The sequence below is a fragment of the Lissotriton helveticus genome, chromosome 1_1 (genome assembly GCF_964261635.1).
Source record: "Lissotriton helveticus chromosome 1_1, aLisHel1.1, whole genome shotgun sequence".
Lineage (NCBI taxonomy): Eukaryota > Metazoa > Chordata > Amphibia > Caudata > Salamandridae > Lissotriton > Lissotriton helveticus.
In genome coordinates, this window is record NC_136057.1 from 1,896,427,285 (window position 1) to 1,896,448,134 (window position 20,850).

A 20,850-nucleotide genomic window follows, 5' to 3' on the forward strand; every position below is an offset into this window, starting at 1 on the left:
GCCTGATTCCACTGTTGTGCTAGACATTCTTGTAGTGGGCGCATTTGCAGTCTTGCATGAGGAACTATGAAGATGCAAGATGCCATCATGCCTATTAGTTTCATGAACACTCTGGCCTGAAGAGAGTGTTGGCATTGAAAATGGGAGACCAAGCTCTGAATGCTGTGAATCCTGGCTTGACTGGGATAGGTTAGAGCTACTGATGTGTCTATGGTAGCTCCTAGATATTGGTGAACGTGCGAAGGCTCTAGGTGCGACTTGGTGTAGTTTATCGTAAACCCTAAGTCGTGTAATGTCTGAATTGTTTGTTTGGTGTGTTGTACACACTGGTTGAACGAACTTGCTTTTATAAGCCAGTCGTCGAGGTAAGGGAAGACATGTATCTGTTGTCTCCTGAGATGTGCTGCTACTACTGCTAAGCACTTTGTAAACACTCGTGGTGCTGTTGTGACCCCGAATGGAAGGACTTTGAACTGATAGTGTTGTCCTTGTATGACAAATCTTAGATACTTCCTGTGCGCAGGATGTATAGGAATATGAAAATAGGCATCCTTTAGGTCTAGTGTTGTCAGAAAGTCTCCCTGTTGTAGTAATGGGAGTACTTGTTGTAAAGTGATCATGTGAAAATGATCTGATTGAATGTAGTGGTTTAGGGGCCTGAGGTCGAGGATCGGTCTTAATGTCCCGTCCTTTTTTGGTATTAGGAAATACAGGGAGTAGACTCCTGTTCCTTGTTCCTGTAAGGGGACCTTTTGAATAGCATCTTTTTGTAGAAGTGCTAGAACTTCCTGTTGAAGCAGTGTTATGTGTTCTGTGGACATTGGACGCTGCCTGGATGGTATGTTTGGGGGGGTTGCTGTGAGTTCTAGGCAGTAGCCATGTAGGATAATTTGTCTTACCCACCTGTCTGTTGTGATGGAATCCCAGACAGGTAGGAACTGTGATACTCTGCCCCCTACTGGTGTGGAATGTTGTAGGGGAGGCAGAGGGAAGTCACTGTTTGGGAGTGGAAGAGGAGCGGTTGTTGTTGTTACCTCTACCTCTTCCCTTATTGTTGTTGCCTCTGTACCCTCCTCTATAGTAACCTTTATTAGAGGGGGTTTGTGTTTGTGTTTTAAAAGATGACGTGTTATCTGCACCGGTCTGCTTGGAGCCTCCTCTATAAGAGGAGCGGCGAAAAGAACCTCTAGCCTGGGTAGATTGTAATGCACCCATAGACTTAGCAGTGTGTGTGTCCTTTTTAGGGCTCGGCCTACGTCACCCCTGCGTCAGCAGGGGGGTGGAGCTCCGAGCTCCTTTTGTTAGGGGGTTCTGAATAGTGCAGGAAAAATTCCTCAGTGCGCGAGATTTTTCAGTAGTTTGTTTTGCCATGTGCATGGTAATTGGTCCTCGCGGTGCCCTGTTTCTAGTAGCCTTCACGCAATAGGCCATATGTTTTTCTGCTTCAGCACTTCCGCCATATCCTGTGTGGTTATGCGCACGGCAGTGCAATAAATTAACAATTAGAGCTGTCAGGGCGCTGCGGTAATAGAATCCAGATGGTCGGGGCGCGTTCACCAGTATGCCGTGAGGTTTGCGTGCGCGCGTCCCTTTGCCTCCTTTCATGTTTAAGTGTTGGCCTTTCGCCAGATGCCGGCTCGCAGAGGCCTCTGATATTGCCTCTCCCCGCCTGCTCCTTACTGCAGCCCCCACCACTGGAAACGACAGGCTGGGAGCTCACAGAAGCCTCTATATCGCCGATCCCAGCCTGCTCGTCCTTTCATCCCCCACCGCTCCTCACTGCAGCCCCTACCACTGGAAACGACAGGCTGGGAGCTCACAGAAGCCTCTATATCGCCTCTCCCAGCCTGCTCGTCCTTTCAGCCCCCACCACTGGAAACAACAGGCTGGGAGCTCACAGAAGCCTCTGACATCGCCTCTCCCAGCCTGCTCGTCCTTTCAGCCCCCACCGCTGGAATTGATATTCAAAGCATGCTTTTGATATATACAGATATGCTCTGTTGCTGCTGCTACCATGGCACAGTACCTGTTGTGAGTGTGTGAGGGAAGCTTGCACCACTGCTGCTTGTGATGTCCTTTTTGTGAGTATGAGGAAGAAGGAGATCACAAGCAGCAGTGGTGCAAGCTTCCCTCACACACTCACAGCAGGTACTGTGCCAAGGCAGCAGCAGCAACAGAGCAAGAGGCTCTGTGTGAGAAGCTTGCACCGCTGCTACCTGTGATGTCCTTCTTGTGTGTGTGAGAAGCTTGCACCACTGCTGCTTGTGATCTCCTTCTTGTGAGTGTGATAAGCGGCAGCAGCGGTGCAAGCTTCTCACACTCACAAGAAGGACATCACAGGCAGCAGCGGTGCAAGCTTCTCACACTCACAAGAAGGACATCACAGGCAGCAGCGGTGCAAGCTTCTCACACTCACAAGAAGGACATCACAGGCAGCAGCGGTGCAAGCTTCTCACACTCACAAGAAGGACATCACAGGCAGCAGCTGTGCAAGCTTCTTACACTCACAAGAAGGAGACCACAGGCAGCAGAGGTGCAAGCTTCTCACACTCACAAGAAGGACATCACAGGCAGTAGCGGTGCAAGCTTCTCACACTCACAAGAAGGACATCACAGGCAGCAGCGGTGCAAGCTTCTCACACTCACAAGAAGGACATCACTCACAAGAAGGACATCACAGGCAGCAGCGGTGCAAGCTTCTCACACTCACAAGAATGACATGACAGGCAGCAGTGGTGCAAGCTTTTCACACTCACAAGAAGGACATCACAGGCAGTAGCTGTGCAAGCTTCTTACACTCACAAGAAGGAGACCACAGGCAGCAGAGGTGCAAGCTTCTCACACTCACAAGAAGGACATCACAGGCAGCAGCGGTGCAAGCTTCTCACACTCACAAGAAGGACATCACAGGCAGCAGCTGTGCAAGCTTCTTACACTCACAAGAAGGAGACAACAGGCAGCAGAGGTGCAAGCTTCTCACACTCACAAGAAGGACATGACAGGCAGTAGCGGTGCAAGCTTCTCACACTCACAAGAAGGACATCACTCACAAGAAGGACATCACAGGCAGCAGCGGTGCAAGCTTCTCACACTCACAAGAAGGACATGACAGGCAGCAGTGGTGCAAGCTTTTCACACTCACAAGAAGGACATCACAGGCAGCAGCTGTGCAAACTTCTTACACTCACAAGAAGGAGACCACAGGCAGCAGAGGTGCAAGCTTCTCACACTCACAAGAAGGACATCACAGGCAGCAGCGGTGCAAGCTTCCCTTACACACTCACAGCAGGTGGAGCAGTTGCAGTGTTAGTGTTGCTTAGCTATGATTGTGCAGCAGGTGCAGTGGCACCAGTGTGTGGTAGATGGCGTTGTGTAGCAGGTGTAGTGTTATCAGTGTTACTTAGCTATGATTGTGCAGCAGGTGCAGTGGCACCAGTGTGGCGTAGCTATCATTGGTGCAGCATGTGCAGTGGTACCGGTGTGGTGTAAGTATATTTGGTGGAGCAGGTGCAGTGTTACCAGTGTGGCGCAGGCGTAGCTACCATTGGTGGAGCAGGTGCTGTGGTACCAGTTTAGTGCAGCAGGTGCAGTGGTACCAGTGTGTGGTAGCTACCATAGGTGGAGCACTTGTAGTGGTAGTGTTGCTTAGCTATGATTGTGCAGCAGGTGCAGTGGCACCAGTGTGTGGTAGATGGCGTTGTGTAGCAGGTGTAGTGTTATCAGTGTTACTTAGCTATGATTGTGCAGCAGGTGCAGTGGCACCAGTGTGTGGTAGATGGCGTTGTGTAGCAGGTGTAGTGTTATCAGTGTTACTTAGCTATGATTGTGCAGCAGGTGCAGTGGCACCAGTGTGGCGTAGCTATCATTGGTGCAGCATGTGCAGTGGTACCGGTGTGGTGTAAGTATATTTGGTGGAGCAGGTGCAGTGTTACCAGTGTGGCGTAGGCGTAGCTACCATTGGTGGAGAAGGTGATGTGGTACCAGTTTAGTGCAGCAGGTGCAGTGGTACCAGTGTGTGGTAGCTACCATAGGTGGAGCAGTTGCAGTGGTAGTGTTGCTTAGCTATGATTGTCCAGCAGGTGCAGTGGCACCAGTGTGTGGTAGAGGGCGTTGTGTAGCAGGTGTAGTGTTATCAGTGTTACTTAGCTATGATTGTGCAGCAGGTGCAGTGGCACCAGTGTGGCGTAGCTATCATTGGTGCAGCATGTGCAGTGGTACCGGTGAGTGGTAGCTACCATTGGTGGAGCAGGTGCAGTGGTAGTGTTGCTTAGCTATGATTGTGCAGCAGGTGCAGTGGCACCAGTGTGTGGCGTAGTTACCATTCGTGGAGCAGGTGAGGTGTTATCAGTGTTACTTAGCTATTATCGCGCAGCAGGTGTAGTACCACCAGTGTGGCGTAGCTACCATTGTGCAGCAGGTGCAGTGGCACCAGTGTGGCATAGCTACAATTGTGCAGCAGGTGCTGTTGCACCAGTGTGACATAGCTACCCTTGTGCAGGAGGTGCAGTGGCACTACTGTGCCATAGCTACCATTGTGCAGCAGGTGCAGTGGCACCAGTGTGGTGTAAGTATATTTGGTGGAGCAGGTGCAGTGGTACCAGAGTGGCGTAGGCGTAGCTACCATTGGTGGAGCAGGTGCTGTGGTACCAGTTTAGTGCAGCAGGTGCAGTGGTACCAGTGTGTGGTAGCTACCATAGGTGGAGCAGTTGCAGTGGTAGTGTTGCTTAGCTATGATTGTGCAGCAGGTGCAGTGGCACCAGTGTGTGGTAGGTGGCGTTGTGTAGCAGGTGCAGTGTTATCAGTGTTACTTAGCTATGATTGTGCAGCAGGTGCAGTGGCACCAGTGTGGCGTAGCTATCATTGGTGCAGCATGTGCAGTGGTACCGGTGTGGTGTAAGTATATTTGGTGGAGCAGGTGCAGTGGTACCAGTGTGGCATAGGCGTAGCTACAATTGGTGGAGCAGGTGCTGTGGTACCAGTTTAGTGCAGCAGGTGCAGTGGTACCAGTGTGTGGTAGCTACCATAGGTGGAGCAGTTGCAGTGGTAGTGTTGCTTAGCTATGATTGTGCAGCAGGTGCAGTGGCACCACTGTGTGGTAGATGGCGTTGTGTAGCAGGTGTAGTGTTATCAGTGTTACTTAGCTATGATTGTGCAGCAGGTGCAGTGGCACCAGTGTGGCGTAGGTACCATTGCTGCAGAAAGTGCAGTGGCACCAGTGTGGCGTAGGTACCATTGCTGCAGCAGGTGCAGTGGCAGCAGTGTGGTGTAGCTATCATTGTTGCAGCAGGTACAGTGGCACCAGTGTGGCGTAGCTACCATTGCTGCAGCAGGTGCAGTGGCACCAGTGCGCCACATTGGTGTAACACACTCACTACCACACACTCACCCCCACAGACTCACCACCACACACTCACCACTACACACACAACCACACACACAACAACACACCACCAGCCATCAGTGCACGCTTTCACCAGGGCCAAACACCACCAGCCATCAATGCACGCTTTCACGAACCACAAACACCACCAGGCGTACAACACCAGCCGTCAGTGCATTCTTTTACAAGGCGCACTCACCAGCAACCGTCAGTGCACGCTTTCACCAAACACACACACCATCAGCCATCTGTGCACGCTTTTACCAACCACACACCCACCAGCCGTCAGTGCACCCTTCCACCAGGCACACACACCTCCAGGCGGCAGTGCAGTCTTTTACCAAGCACACACACCACCAGCCATCAGTGCACAATTTCTACAGGCAGTCACACACACCACCAGCCATCAGTGCATGCATCAATTGTTAACGCATCCACAATTAACTATTGTAGCAATCTCAGTATGGTACACTTTACTTTTAAACATATTCATGTAAAGCACAGCATGCCACCATTGCTACAATTCCAATCTAACTCACATAATTCCACTACACACCACATGCACACACTCCATAACACATGGCGAAAAGACATTGCCATTTACAATGCCATTAGCTCAAACTCAAATAAATCCGAGCCCGATTGCATTTCCAATGCTTGTTCATCTTTTCTAGCGTATTATCTACCTCTGGCCCGAACAATTGGTTCTGATTGAAGGGCTGGTTGAGGATGGTAGTTTGCACCTCTGGTTTGAAACCGGAAATGCGTAGCCATGCATGACGCCTGAAGATAACACTGTTGTTAACTGCCCTAGATGCTGTGTCAGCTACGTCTAGTGCGCATTTAATGGAGGCATTTGATATTAGTTTGCCTTCCTGTAAGAGCTCTGCTGCGTGATCCTTGTATTGATCTAGCAGATGTTCCATTAACTTTTCTAGTTGATCGTAGTGAGCCCTATCGTAGCGTGAGAGTAAGGTTTGTGTGTTTGCTATGCGCCAAATGTTTGTTGCTTGTGCAGAAATCCGTTTCCCTGACGCATCAATGATTTTTTATTCTTTGTCAAGGGGGGGGGGGGGGTGTCCCCAGAAGTCTGGGAATTGGCTCTTTTACGTGCATTTGACACAACTAAAGAGTCCAATGGTAGGTGTCCCTTAATGTAGATAGAATCTGATGGTGCTGGCCTATACTTTTTCTCTATTCTTGGGTTTAGTACCCTACACCTTACTGGGTCTTTAAAAATATCTGGGGCATGTTTAATGACCCCTTTGATCATAGGTAGTATTTGAGTAGATCTCTGTGATTGCTCAAAAGTGTCTAATAGGAAATCTTCCTCAATGGCATCAGAGTGCATTGGGACTCCGTGGTAAAGTGCAGCTCTGTTTAGTAGATGATTAAACCCAATACTATCCTCTGGAGGGGAAGGTTTTGTTGGGTAATACTGACGATCAGGTATGTCTGGTGCATTATTTGGTTGGAAATTATATGCATCATCCTCCTTGGTATAATCAGGGTTGACATCTTCATCATCATGTAAGGGATATGTATGTGTATCTGGTACATCATCCCCACCACCTAAATCATACTCCTCGTCAGTGTGGTGTGATGATGCAGGAGATTGAGCAGGAGATGTTACAGGCTCATTATATGGAGTGATAGGAGAGGAAGAAGGTGAAGGAGAGGAAGGGTGCATTGTAGATGTTGCACAATCCTTTTTGGCAGGAACCACAGTTGGAAGTGGTGTGTCTGCTGGCCTTTTCTTGTGTGGAATTGCTTCCACATGTCCAGTTTTTGGATTGATATAGACCTTTTTCTGCTTTGGATCTGGTCTAAATAGTTCTTCCTCTTGTATGGTCCTCTTCGGCGCCGATTTTTTCGGTGTCGATAGTGGTTCTTTAGCGTTTTTTGCCTTAGGAGGGGTTATTGAGTCCTGTGGCAATTTTTTCGGTGCCGAATGTTCTTTAGGCTTGTGTGTATCAGGCCTTGTGGTCTTTGGTACCGTTATCGAAGATTTTGGCGTGGAGACAGTTTTTGTTGGTCCTGTTGCGCCGGAGTCTATCTTCCCGTCTTTGTTTTTGGAACCGGATGGTTTCGGAGTCAAAGCTTTCGGTTCGGCTTTGTTTTTGGTTTCGGCACCGATGCCTGTTTAGGTTTGTGTGCCGAAGAGTCTTTGGGCGCCGAAGGGTGTGTTAGCTTCGGTGCCGAAGGGTCCTTCGGTGTCGAAGGGTTTTTCGGTGCCAATGGAGGAGGCGGAATTGGCATATGTTGTTTTTTTGGTGCCGAGGCACCGTAAGGCGTAGTCTTTTGCTCGGAGCCGTGCCCGAAGGCGGGGCGTTAGAGGGTAGATTTCGGTCTCGACTGGGCCCCATGGGCGGAGTGCTGACCGTTGCCTTTGGTTTGGGCAGTGTCTGTGGTGCAGGGGCAGAGGTACTCATGGGTTCTCGAGATGGAATCGAATCGTCCGAGTCCTCTGCTCCCGATATGATCTGGAGATCAGGCGAGTCTTCCTCGGCGACGAGTGGAGCCTCGTCCTCGGAGATATCTTCGAGTGGGTTTTCGTCCTCGGAGACGTCCTGTTCGACGATCTCCTTCTCAAAGATGGCCTCCGGTGCTGGTGCTGATCTCCTCATCTTGTGTCGACGGGCCCTCCGATCCCGAATGGTCTTTTTCGATCGGAAGGAGGCACAGGCTGTGCAGGTCGACTCGTCGTGTTCTGGCGAGAGACAGAGGTTGCAAACCTCGTGATGGTCACTATGAGGGAATTTTGCTCGACATACCGGGCATCTCTTGAATGGAGTTCTTTCCATGAGGCGTAGGCCTTACGGCGCCGATGGGCCCAACGGCCCGCGTCGATGCATCGGGATGTAGCTGGTGATGTTGAAAAGTGTCTTCGATGTCGAAAGTTGTTTGTCTAAAGTTTTACGCTTCGAAAAGTCTTTTCTAGCTGGAGCGGAAAACTTTCATCCGAACCCAGTGGCGGAAAAAAACAATCTGAGGATGGAGTCGATGACCATGCGCAGTATTGTCCAAGGGAGGAGTCACCTCTCGTGACTACAAAGACTTCTTCCAAGAAGACAACAACAACTTGCAATCATCCGAGCCCAACTCCAGGTGGCGATCTATTGCTAAATGTACAACCTGCAGCTCATTTGCCTCGAACATCAATTTTCTATTGAATGTCCACTTGGACTGAACCTGGACATCCGTATGTATTGCCCAATCAAAGATTAACAGGTTGTGGTCAGAAAGCAATTTAGGTAGCTTCTTGATTTCCACTTCATTAAGCATAGAGGAGGAAACCAAGAAGTAATCTAGCCTAACATACTTCCTATGAGGACATGAGAAGTAAGTAAATCCTGGGTGAGTGGGGTTCTTGGCTTACACATTGACTAAATCATAGCTGGCTTTTAGGGCAGCCAAGGCCTTGTACACTAGTGGCTTCATTCCATAATATTTAAGCATTTGATCCCTGCTCAGCTCTTGATTTATACTCAGGTCCCCACAAATAACTAACAGGTCTCGCCAGGATGCCAACTCAACTACCCACCATAATCGTGGAAGGGTATACTCAGACATGAGTCCCTTGCTCACTGCTCCATCAGGATTCAAGCAAGCCGGGCCGACGACGCCTGAAATGGCAGAAACCGGTCCCCGGAAGCTTGTCTCCTTTCTGGTGAAGAATTGGCTTGGTAGTTTGGTCTGCCCTGTTCCCATGATGCACTGGGCCAGGGACAGACTAATTTGCATATAGCCAGGTTCTGAGCTGGGATGGGGCAGTGAGCTAAATAACGGTGATGGATCAAGCCCTGATCTTTGGACTGGGTAAGAGTGGTCTGCTTAATTCAGACACTCTGTTCATCACCACCCCCTTTTCTGAATCATTTTGTCCACCATAAGCGTGGAAGGGTATACTCAGACATGAGTCCCTTGCTCACTGCTCCATCAGGATTCAAGCAAGCCGGGCCGACGACGCCTGAAATGGCAGAAACCGGTCCCCGGAAGCTTGTCTCCTTTCTGTGAAGAATTGGCTTGGTAGTTTGGTCTGCCCTGTTCCCATGATGCACTGGGCCAGGGACAGACTAATTTGCATATAGCCAGGTTCTGAGCTGGGATGGGGCAGTGAGCTAAATAACGGTGATGGATCAAGCCCTGATCTTTGGACTGGGTAAGAGTGGTCTGCTTAATTCAGACACTCTGTTCATCACCACCCCCTTTTCTGAATCATTTTGTCCACCATAAGCGTGGAAGGGTATACTCAGACATGAGTCCCTTGCTCACTGCTCCATCAGGATTCAAGCAAGCCGGGCTGATGACGCCTGAAATGGCAGAAACCGGTCCCCGGAAGCTTGTCTCCTTTCTGGTGAAGAATTGGCTTGGTAGTTTGGTCTGCCCTGTTCCCATGATGCACTGGGCCAGGGACAGACTAATTTGCATATAGCCAGGTTCTGAGCTGGGATGGGGCAGTGAGCTAAATAACGGTGATGGATCAAGCGCTGATCTTTGGACTGGGTAAGAGTGGTCTGCTTAATTCAGACACTCTGTTCATCACCACCCCCTTTTCTGAATCATTTTGTCCACCATGAGCGTGGAAGGGTATACTCAGACATGAGTCCCTTGCTCACTGCTCCATCAGGATTCAAGCAAGCCGGGCCGACGACGCCTGAAATGGCAGAAACCGGTCCTCGGAAGCTTGTCTCCTTTCTGGTGAAGAATTGGCTTGGTAGTTTCGTCTGCCCTGTTCCCATGATGCACTGGGCCAGGGACAGACTAATTTGCATATAGCCAGGTTCTGAGCTGGGATGGGGCAGTGAGCTAAATAACAGTGATGGATCAAGCCCTGATCTTTGGACTGGGTAAGAGTGGTCTGCTTAATTCAGACACTCTGTTCATCACCACCCCCTTTTCTGAATCATTTTGTCCACCATAAGCGTGGAAGGGTATACTCAGACATGAGTCCCTTGCTCACTGCTCCATCAGGATTCAAGCAAGCCGGGCCGACGACGCCTGAAATGGCAGAAACCGGTCCCCGGAAGCTTGTCTCCTTTCTGGTGAAGAATTGGCTTGGTAGTTTGGTCTGCCCTGTTCCCATGATGCACTGGGCCAGGGACAGACTAATTTGCATATAGCCAGGTTCTGAGCTGGGATGGGGCAGTGAGCTAAATAACGGTGATGGATCAAGCCCTGATCTTTGGACTGGGTAAGAGTGGTCTGCTTAATTCAGACACTCTGTTCATCACCACCCCCTTTTCTGAATCATTTTGTCCACCATAAGCGTGGAAGGGTATACTCAGACATGAGTCCCTTGCTCACTGCTCCATCAGGATTCAAGCAAGCCGGGCCGACGACGCCTGAAATGGCAGAAACCGGTCCCCGGAAGCTTGTCTCCTTTCTGGTGAAGAATTGGCTTGGTAGTTTGGTCTGCCCTGTTCCCATGATGCACTGGGCCAGGGACAGACTAATTTGCATATAGCCAGGTTCTGAGCTGGGATGGGGCAGTGAGCTAAATAACGGTGATGGATCAAGCCCTGATCTTTGGACTGGGTAAGAGTGGTCTGCTTAATTCAGACACTCTGTTCATCACCACCCCCTTTTCTGAATCATTTTGTCCACCATAAGCGTGGAAGGGTATACTCAGACATGAGTCCCTTGCTCACTGCTCCATCAGGATTCAAGCAAGCCGGGCCGACGACGCCTGAAATGGCAGAAACCGGTCCCCGGAAGCTTGTCTCCTTTCTGGTGAAGAATTGGCTTGGTAGTTTGGTCTGCCCTGTTCCCATGATGCACTGGGCCAGGGACAGACTAATTTGCATATAGCCAGGTTCTGAGCTGGGATGGGGCAGTGAGCTAAATAACGGTGATGGATCAAGCCCTGATCTTTGGACTGGGTAAGAGTGGTCTGCTTAATTCAGACACTCTGTTCATCACCACCCCCCTTTTCTGAATCATTTTGTCCACCATAAGCGTGGAAGGGTATACTCAGACATGAGTCCCTTGCTCACTGCTCCATCAGGATTCAAGCAAGCCGGGCCGACGACGCCTGAAATCGCAGAACCCGGTCCCCGGAAGCTTGTCTCCTTTCTGGTGAAGAATTGGCTAGGTAGTTTGGTCTGCCCTGTTCCCATGATGCACTGGGCCAGGGACAGACTAATTTGCATATAGCCAGGTTCTGAGCTGGGATGGGGCAGTGAGCTAAATAACGGTGATGGATCAAGCCCTGATCTTTGGACTGGGTAAGAGTGGTCTGCTTAATTCAGACACTCTGTTCATCACCACCCCCTTTTCTGAATCATTTTGTCCACCATAAGCGTGGAAGGGTATACTCAGACATGAGTCCCTTGCTCACTGCTCCATCAGGATTCAAGCAAGCCGGGCCGATGACGCCTGAAATGGCAGAAACCGGTCCCCGGAAGCTTGTCTCCTTTCTGGTGAAGAATTGGCTTGGTAGTTTGGTCTGCCCTGTTCCCATGATGCACTGGGCCAGGGACAGACTAATTTGCATATAGCCAGGTTCTGAGCTAGGATGGGGCAGTGAGCTAAATAACGGTGATGGATCAAGCCCTGATCTTTGGACTGGGTAAGAGTGGTCTGCTTAATTCAGACACTCTGTTCATCACCACCCCCTTTTCTGAATCATTTTGTCCACCATAAGCGTGGAAGGGTATACTCAGACATGAGTCCCTTGCTCACTGCTCCATCAGGATTCAAGCAAGCCGGGCCGACGACGCCTAAAATGGCAGAAACCGGTCCCCGGAAGCTTGTCTCCTTTCTGGTGAAGAATTGGCTTGGTAGTTTGGTCTGCCCTGTTCCCATGATGCACTGGGCCAGGGACAGACTAATTTGCATATAGCCAGGTTCTGAGCTGGGATGGGGCAGTGAGCTAAATAACGGTGATGGATCAAGCCCTGATCTTTGGACTGGGTAAGAGTGGTCTGCTTAATTCAGACACTCTGTTCATCACCACCCCCTTTTCTGAATCATTTTGTCCACCATAAGCGTGGAAGGGTATACTCAGACATGAGTCCCTTGCTCACTGCTCCATCAGGATTCAAGCAAGCCGGGCAGACGACGCCTGAAATGGCAGAAACCGGTCCCCGGAAGCTTGTCTCCTTTCTGGTGAAGAATTGGCTTGGTAGTTTGGTCTGCCCTGTTCCCATGATGCACTGGGCCAGGGACAGACTAATTTGCATATAGCCAGGTTCTGAGCTGGGATGGGGCAGTGAGCTAAATAACGGTGATGGATCAAGCCCTGATCTTTGGACTGGGTAAGAGTGGTCTGCTTAATTCAGACACTCTGTTCATCACCACCCCCTTTTCTGAATCATTTTGTCCACCATAAGCGTGGAAGGGTATACTCAGACATGAGTCCCTTGCTCACTGCTCCATCAGGATTCAAGCAAGCCGGGCAGACGACGCCTTGAAATGGCAGAAACCAGTCCCCGGAAGCTTGTCTCCTTTCTGGTGAAGAATTGGCTTGGTAGTTTGGTCTGCCCTGTTCCCATGATGCACTGGGCCAGGGACAGACTAATTTGCATATAGCCAGGTTCTGAGCTGGGATGGGGCAGTGAGCTAAATAACGGTGATGGATCAAGCCCTGATCTTTGGACTGGGTAAGAGTGGTCTGCTTAATTCAGACACTCTGTTCATCACCACCCCCTTTTCTGAATCATTTTGTCCACCATAAGCGTGGAAGGGTATACTCAGACATGAGTCCCTTGCTCACTGCTCCATCAGGATTCAAGCAAGCCGGGCCGACGACGCCTGAAATGGCAGAAACCGGTCCCCGGAAGCTTGTCTCCTTTCTGGTGAAGAATTGGCTTGGTAGTTTGGTCTGCCCTGTTCCCATGATGCACTGGGCCAGGGACAGACTAATTTGCATATAGCCAGGTTCTGAGCTGGGATGGGGCAGTGAGCTAAATAACGGTGATGGATCAAGCCCTGATCTTTGGACTGGGTAAGAGTGGTCTGCTTAATTCAGACACTCTGTTCATCACCACCCCCTTTTCTGAATCATTTTGTCCACCATAAGCGTGGAAGGGTATACTCAGACATGAGTCCCTTGCTCACTGCTCCATCAGGATTCAAGCAAGCCGGGCCGACGACGCCTGAAATGGCAGAAACCGGTCCCCGGAAGCTTGTCTCCTTTCTGGTGAAGAATTGGCTTGGTAGTTTGGTCTGCCCTGTTCCCATGATGCACTGGGCCAGGGACAGACTAATTTGCATATAGCCAGGTTCTGAGCTGGGATGGGGCAGTGAGCTAAATAACGGTGATGGATCAAGCCCTGATCTTTGGACTGGGTAAGAGTGGTCTGCTTAATTCAGACACTCTGTTCATCACCACCCCCTTTTCTGAATCATTTTGTCCACCATAAGCGTGGAAGGGTATACTCAGACATGAGTCCCTTGCTCACTGCTCCATCAGGATTCAAGCAAGCCGGGCCGACGACGCCTGAAATGGCAGAAACCGGTCCCCGGAAGCTTGTCTCCTTTCTGGTGAAGAATTGGCTTGGTAGTTTGGTCTGCCCTGTTCCCATGATGCACTGGGCCAGGGACAGACTAATGTGCATATAGCCAGGTTCTGAGCTGGGATGGGGCAGTGAGCTAAATAACGGTGATGGATCAAGCCCTGATCTTTGGACTGGGTAAGAGTGGTCTTCTTAATTCAGACACTCTGTTCATCACCACCCCCTTTTCTGAATCATTTTGTCCACCATAAGCGTGGAAGGGTATACTCAGACATGAGTCCCTTGCTCACTGCTCCATCAGGATTCAAGCAAGCCGGGCCGACGACGCCTGAAATGGCAGAAACCGGTCCCCGGAAGCTTGTCTCCTTTCTGGTGAAGAATTGGCTTGGTAGTTTGGTCTGCCCTGTTCCCATGATGCACTGGGCCAGGGACAGACTAATTTGCATATAGCCAGGTTCTGAGCTGGGATGGGGCAGTGAGCTAAATAACGGTGATGGATCAAGCCCTGATCTTTGGACTGGGTAAGAGTGGTCTGCTTAATTCAGACACTCTGTTCATCACCACCCCCTTTTCTGAATCAACTCAACTTCTAGGTCATTGAATATTTATGGGTCATCCCGGTTTTATCCATAGATAGTGTAAACTGTCAACCCCAGGTGCAGGGACACAATCGCCCATCTATCCCACTTATCCTTCAATACTGATTTTGCAGGGCCAATACTATTTCTAACATGAATGGCGACACCCCTTATGGTGGAGGTTTGCGTGGAACACGGTACCAACGTGTAACCTTTAATCATCAGTGTATACCGCTTCCCCCATGGGATAAGTGTTTCCTGTTGACAGATTATGTCAGCCCCTTGAGATCTTATAGCCTCGGCCATCCTTGCACGTTTAATTCTATCATTTAAACCCTCCACATTGATGGTACATATACTTACCTTACCCATTCCCAAAAAAGAGGCTGCCCCTCCTTATACTCTCAGATACCTTCCCCAGTTGAATCTTCTCACATACCATATTTTGCTCTCTCTCCAGTTTTCCGACCCTTTTTCCGTGCCCTACACCTAGTGCCCCTCCCCCTGCTCCTCTCCCCTCTTCTCCCTACTCTTACCCTGCCCCCCATACAGTGTGCCCTTCACCCTCTCCCTACCCACCCAGCGTCGATAAGCTGCCCAACTGAATTCAGTCTGTGATGATGAGCGCAGCTCCCTAACCAGCATTTCAACCGCATCTCAGCTGACGTCTCATGGCAGTATAGTATAACAACAAGAGAGAGAGGGAAAGAGGCACTTTTAGACCCCCTGTAGATCAATAAACAATCAACAAAAGAGTGACTATAGTACAACCAGGAAACAGGTGTTTCCTGGTTGTACTATAGTCACTCTTTTGTTGATTGTTTATTGTTCTCATGGCAGTAACCATGCCAGCCAGAAGAAAAAGAAGAAAAGGAAAGAATAAGGGAACCCCTCGATAGCTATAAGGATGAAAAAAAAGGGGGAACTCAGAGAAGAGAGAGAAAAGGTGAACCCCCCCAGTATCTATTATCATGACCCATACCAGCTTCTAGCCCGCTCCTATGCTTTCAAGGGTTGCACCCCCACTTCTATAAATACTTCTTTGCCTTAATCTCCAAGGTGAAGAACTGGGTTTGAGCACCTTGAATCACTTTGAGATGGACAGGGTTTAGCAGAAAGGCCTGCCCCCCTTGTCCTGAAAGGGCTTGATCATCTGGCAGAGGCGCTATCACCTCTCAACTGTAAAATGACAAAAGTCCGGTCTAACGAAGAACGAGAAGTCTCCCCCACTCCACTTCATTTCTGGTCTGGCCTTCTCATAGATAGCTTGTCTCAAGAGAAAATTGCCAAAGTAGACAAGGATAGCACAAGGCTCGGGCTTCAAATCTGATCTGAGTGGTTGTCTTAGATTGAATGGGACGCGGTGGGCCCTCTGCACCTCCAATGACCAGTTCCATCCTTCCAGGTCTGGGAAAGCTTTGGTCAATAAATCCAACCATGTATGACCGAACATCAGAGCCATCCTTGCCCTCCAAACCCAGAGAATCCGAAGATTATTATGGCGTTAGCAGATTTCTTGGTCCTCCAGCTTCTACTGCATATCAACCAGCTGGCCTCATGCGCCATTGTCTCTTCCCGGGTACCAGCCATATTGCTCACAAGGGCCACAGGTCTAGTTTCAAGATTGGACAGACGCTCCCCAATAGCTCTATATGCCTGCCACTTTCCTTAGCGATCCTTGGAGCTTTTGCATGGCTGTTTGTGACCACTGACTATCCTGGTGAGTTTCCTCCCGGTGAGAGAGTATGCACTGTGGGATGGCATCCAAGGTGGGACGTATTGGAATAGGTAAATCTTGAGGGGGAATTGTAGCAGTACCAAACAAATGCTCTGTAGCTGAGTAATCCCATTTTAAATCTTTTTTACGCAGGTTGGATTGTCCTGAGTTTCTAGGTGCTTTGCGGGTTCTAGCCACCGGGTCGGCTTTACTTGCGTCTGCAATTTTCCCATCCTCACTAGATTTAATTAATGCATCCATCCCTGAGCCATCTCCTGACCATACCTCGTCCGACAGTGAAAAAAAACAGTCGCTGTACTCGAAGTCTTGCTCTTTGGTGGTTAAACCAGCAAGTTGTATCTTTGGCTCTAAAAGATCCTGAGGGGTCTGCAATACATTCTGATCACTAACACCGCCTGCCTCCCTGATCTGCCCTGAAGACTGGGCTCTGGGCAAGCCAGACAGGTCTACACAGCTCCCACAATCCACTACCTTAATAGAATTAGAGGTAGGTAAAATGACCTCTTCGTATGTAGCCGACCCACTCTGCTCGGGCTGTTCGTTCAGCGCTATTATGTCCTTGGCTGCACTGGCGCCTCCTGCACTCCTTGGATTCTCCTCTGCCTGGGCCACTGTTTGTTGCTGGGTTTCCTCCTGCTGATCTGGATTGGAGGGGGCGAAGCTCCCCCCATAGACGCACGCAGCAGCTCGAGTGCAGAGGAGATGAGACAGCGCTGCTAGGGCGCAGCCCCACCTTTGTCCTTCCTCTCTTTCAAGGTCTCCATCTGGGTCATCGAGACCACCGTGGAAGGCTTCCAGCCATTCACCTTCATCTTCCCTCCAGCTTGAGTACCCTGTGGAGTTCCACCGGTGACACGCCCCTTCGGTGGAGTGAGGGGGGGGGGGGCAGGTGTTGCTGCGACCACATTCGATACCTTTCCTTTTAGATTTCCCACGCCATGGATCTTTGGTCCCATCTCCAGCTGGAGGGACAGTTGCAGGCACCCTCCGCAGTTTCTGTGTTCCCAACAGCCCGTCAGCTCAGCCAGCAACCACCGCAAAGCCCGGACCGGCTCAGCCCGAAATAGGGCGACTCTGCAATGGTTGGGACAGCAAGGTAGGCACTCAGCTGATATGGCAGTTTCCATCAACTTCTCTGAGGTAAAAGACACGAGAGGAGTTCCGAGTCTTACACCATGTTGCTGCTCTGCTCAAGTAGGTCAGGGAGCCGCAGCACGGCTGCATCACCCCTAGTGAAAGGCCTTTAAAAGTAAAATGTAAGCAAAAATATTTAAATATGTGCATTGCGAATTTCATAAATATGCTTGTAGGCATATTAAAATATTCCCTGTTGCAAGGTGTAGGCAATCTCAGTTCCTCCTCCTACTCTTCTTCAGTCTCCTAACCCTTCCTACTGGTCCTTTGATTGGAGATGCATCTGTTAACTCCTCCTACACATTCTCTTCAAAGCCTCTATTAAGATGTTCTTTGTGAGCTTTTATTTTTACAGCACTGCTAACCTTTATGTGGTTGACACTACCATTAGTCACATACCTGGACATGGATCACTGTTACAAAAGTCCATCTGCACATCATTGCCTTCACATTTGTGTCCACCGTATTGTGGGGCAGGATCAGAGCATTCTCGTCTCCTCTGCCGTGCACCTCCTCCACAAGACACACCGCAAGCACTCCAGCTGTTCCATGTCGCCCATTTCCCATCCACTTATGGAAGTAAAAACAAGCAATAGAGTTAGATCTCCAATTCAGACCAGCAAGACTAAGTAGCCCGACATGGTACCCTCAATCCCAAAACCAAGGAAAGTAGCACATCACCAGTGCACCATATCACTTGTTCCTGTAATGAGGATAATTTGCAATAAGCACAAGAGGCAGAGGGAGAAGATGAAATAATGTGTATAGTTAATTCCGGTAAATACCTTGAAACATGTTGCTTCAATTACAGCGTCTACATGTTTTCTTTGTCTTCTCTACCTTTTTCTGCTAATCTGTGTCACCTAATAGTCTAACTGGCTGATATGGTGGTGAACATCATAATAAAACACTGGTAACTTAACATGCTTAAAGTAATTAAATAGAGACTTGTGTCAAATATGAGATATTCAGCAGATATAATGTCTTAATTTATTTTAGAATTTCAGAGAAGAATGCTGGATTCCAAATGCGATATCGAAGAGCTAAATGACATGACAACAAATCATTAAAAGTGACTGAAACTGGCACTGATATGAAGAGGAAAGATACCAAGAAGATTGGGTTAACCAGAGATGAAAAGTAGGGTACTTTTTCTCGTTGCAAAGGGTTGACACTGCCAAGTGGCAAAGTTTAGATCTTCCATTTTTTTATTCTCTATTAATAGGCACTTTTTTAGTCACAGAGCTCCTCTAATAAATATTTAAAATCATGCCTGAATTACCTTGTGGATGGTAAACCTCTATTGCCATTCAAGCAGTATATCGGAACTGAGAACACTGTGCTTGGGACCATGTGGTAGAGCGAGGACTCAGACTATCCAGGTTTTGGAGTGACTGGTATTGTAGGGTGTGATGAAGTTTTAGAATCAAGACACTGCATCAGTGTCAATGAGTCACTGTTCAAATTTTTAAGCACTAAATCAATTAAACTCTATCAGTGTACAACATGTATTCATATCACCACAGTAAAAGGGCCATACAGACAACCAATGTTTGTTTATGCCAAAGTCAGCCATGATATAGGAGTAAGTATGCAACCTATTTCTTACAATTTAAACCTTGTGACATATGATAGAGCAGTTTAATGAATCCCCTTAAATACTAAATCTACAAATTTGTAAAGGGCTATGAAGAGGTGGGAGTGATTGTGGGATAAACTTAAAAATATTCTTAATAACTTTATTAAGGGGGATGTGAGCTAGTATTAAAGAAAGCTACCCAAGAGGGTATTGAGTACCATATTTTGCTTGTGGTGACAATGCTATTGATAGGGGCTTTTGCACTGTGTCAAAGAAGATGTGCAAGGCTTTAGTGAGTGTTCTGTGATTGCAGGTTAGCAGAAGTAGTTGTGCTTGATTTAGAAGATGTTTAACCAATATGTTGGAATTCAAGAGCATACCAGGGTTTGATTTTAGGAAATTATGCTACACAAACCTGCTTAAACAGGCAGTGTGATCGTCCTCATGAATCTATCTAAAAGAACAAGAGATGGTTAAAGGTATACGAGCAAAGAACATATGCATCCTTACCTGGACAATGCCTCTGATTGCATACTTGTATTTGTGTATCAGGTCCATCACAGTGTGAACCGTCAAATGATGGTGGGGGATTATTGCATAGCCTCAGTCTGGTTTGGGTGCCTTTGCCACAGGTCTCACTACAGCTTCCCCATGGCATCCATGTTGACCAGGCGCCATTCACTGGAAAACCAGAAAAGGAATGGTTTTGATCTTATATGCTCATGAAGTCTGTCCTCACACAAAGGAACTTTTTAGATAGATGTTCCGTATTTTGACAAAGAAATTAATAATTCACAATTATGAAAAAATATATTTAACTCATAAGTATATTATTTACTACACTGCCCAGGCAATGAGAACTGGTTTCTAACATAACCATTCAGAGAAAAATAGCACAAGATACGTGTTTCACAGTGAAACGTCTTTCATCCCTTATACCCCAACAAAATGTCACCTGTTCAGTTTTGCTAAAATATTCACTCCACTCTGTGTTTTCCATGTTGTGTGATTCTGGACACTTGCTTAAGAGTATTTTACAAGAGTTGCATTTAAAACCAGCTGACTTCATGAGTAAATTCACACACACTGGCAAATGCAACAAAAAATTGTATATGCTTTTCTTCTTTTTTTGCCAAGGACCTAATTGATGGTGGCAGAGTTTCAACTTTAACATACGATCTTCACCATAATATTGTAACTGAAGTATGACTTTGTAAGATGCAACATCCTTGAAGTGGTTGGCTGGACACTGTAGAATGAAGGGAGCAGAATGTTATCCAGATGTCCACCCACTCATCAGTCTGGTTGATGTTCAGATTAATTGAAACAGAGTAAGTGTAGGAAACATTTTTTTGCCCTCCAGTACCCTCCACTTTTTGTGTGGTATTTGATGCAACTTTGAATATAGTGTTCCTGTTAACCAGGTCCCCGGTGTTCTTTCCCTTAAAATGTATGATTGTTGCCCCTAAATGGCAATCCCTTTAGCACACTCTATAGGTTCCGAGTAAATGGTATCCCTGGTACCTGGGGCCTGAAGGTACTAAAAAGGGTCCCCCAAGGGCTGCAGCACGAATTGTGCCACCCTAAGGGACCCCTCACCAGACTCATGCAGGGCTGCTATCACAAGGTGTAGAAAAAACTGAAAACACGACCTGACACACATCCCCTGTGTCAGGCCTCCTAACATTGCACGTAATATTTGTAAGTCACCCCTACAGCAGGCCTGACAGCCTTAAGCAGATATGCTCCAGTGCTGATCAGTTCCATTACTGACAGTGCTAGTGACCAGGTAAGCCATTTTAGGATATGTGCTGGACACTGGTCTAAACGACTTCCCCTGCTACATGATGGCTTCACGGAAAATAGGGATGCTTGGTATCAAACATCTTATATTGACAAACCCACACTGATTCCGGTGTTGGCTTTACCAATACAAGCACACAGAGTGCACCTTCAAGGTGCCCCCTGAAAACCTACCAGCC

At 48.5% G+C, this 20,850-nt stretch overlaps 1 protein-coding gene across 1 annotated transcript in view; it reads right to left on the minus strand.

Moving 5' to 3' along the window:
* The window catches only part of HMCN1 (hemicentin 1), a 1,257,483-nt gene that overhangs the window by 233,019 nt on the left and 1,003,614 nt on the right, over positions 1–20,850 (minus strand). The window contains exons 90-91 of the mRNA XM_078642741.1: positions 19,379–19,549; positions 17,689–17,859 (exon numbers count right to left, since the gene is read on the minus strand). Of these exons, the coding sequence (XP_078498867.1) occupies positions 17,689–17,859; positions 19,379–19,549 (342 nt within the window). The remainder of the gene's footprint in view (positions 1–17,688; positions 17,860–19,378; positions 19,550–20,850) is intronic.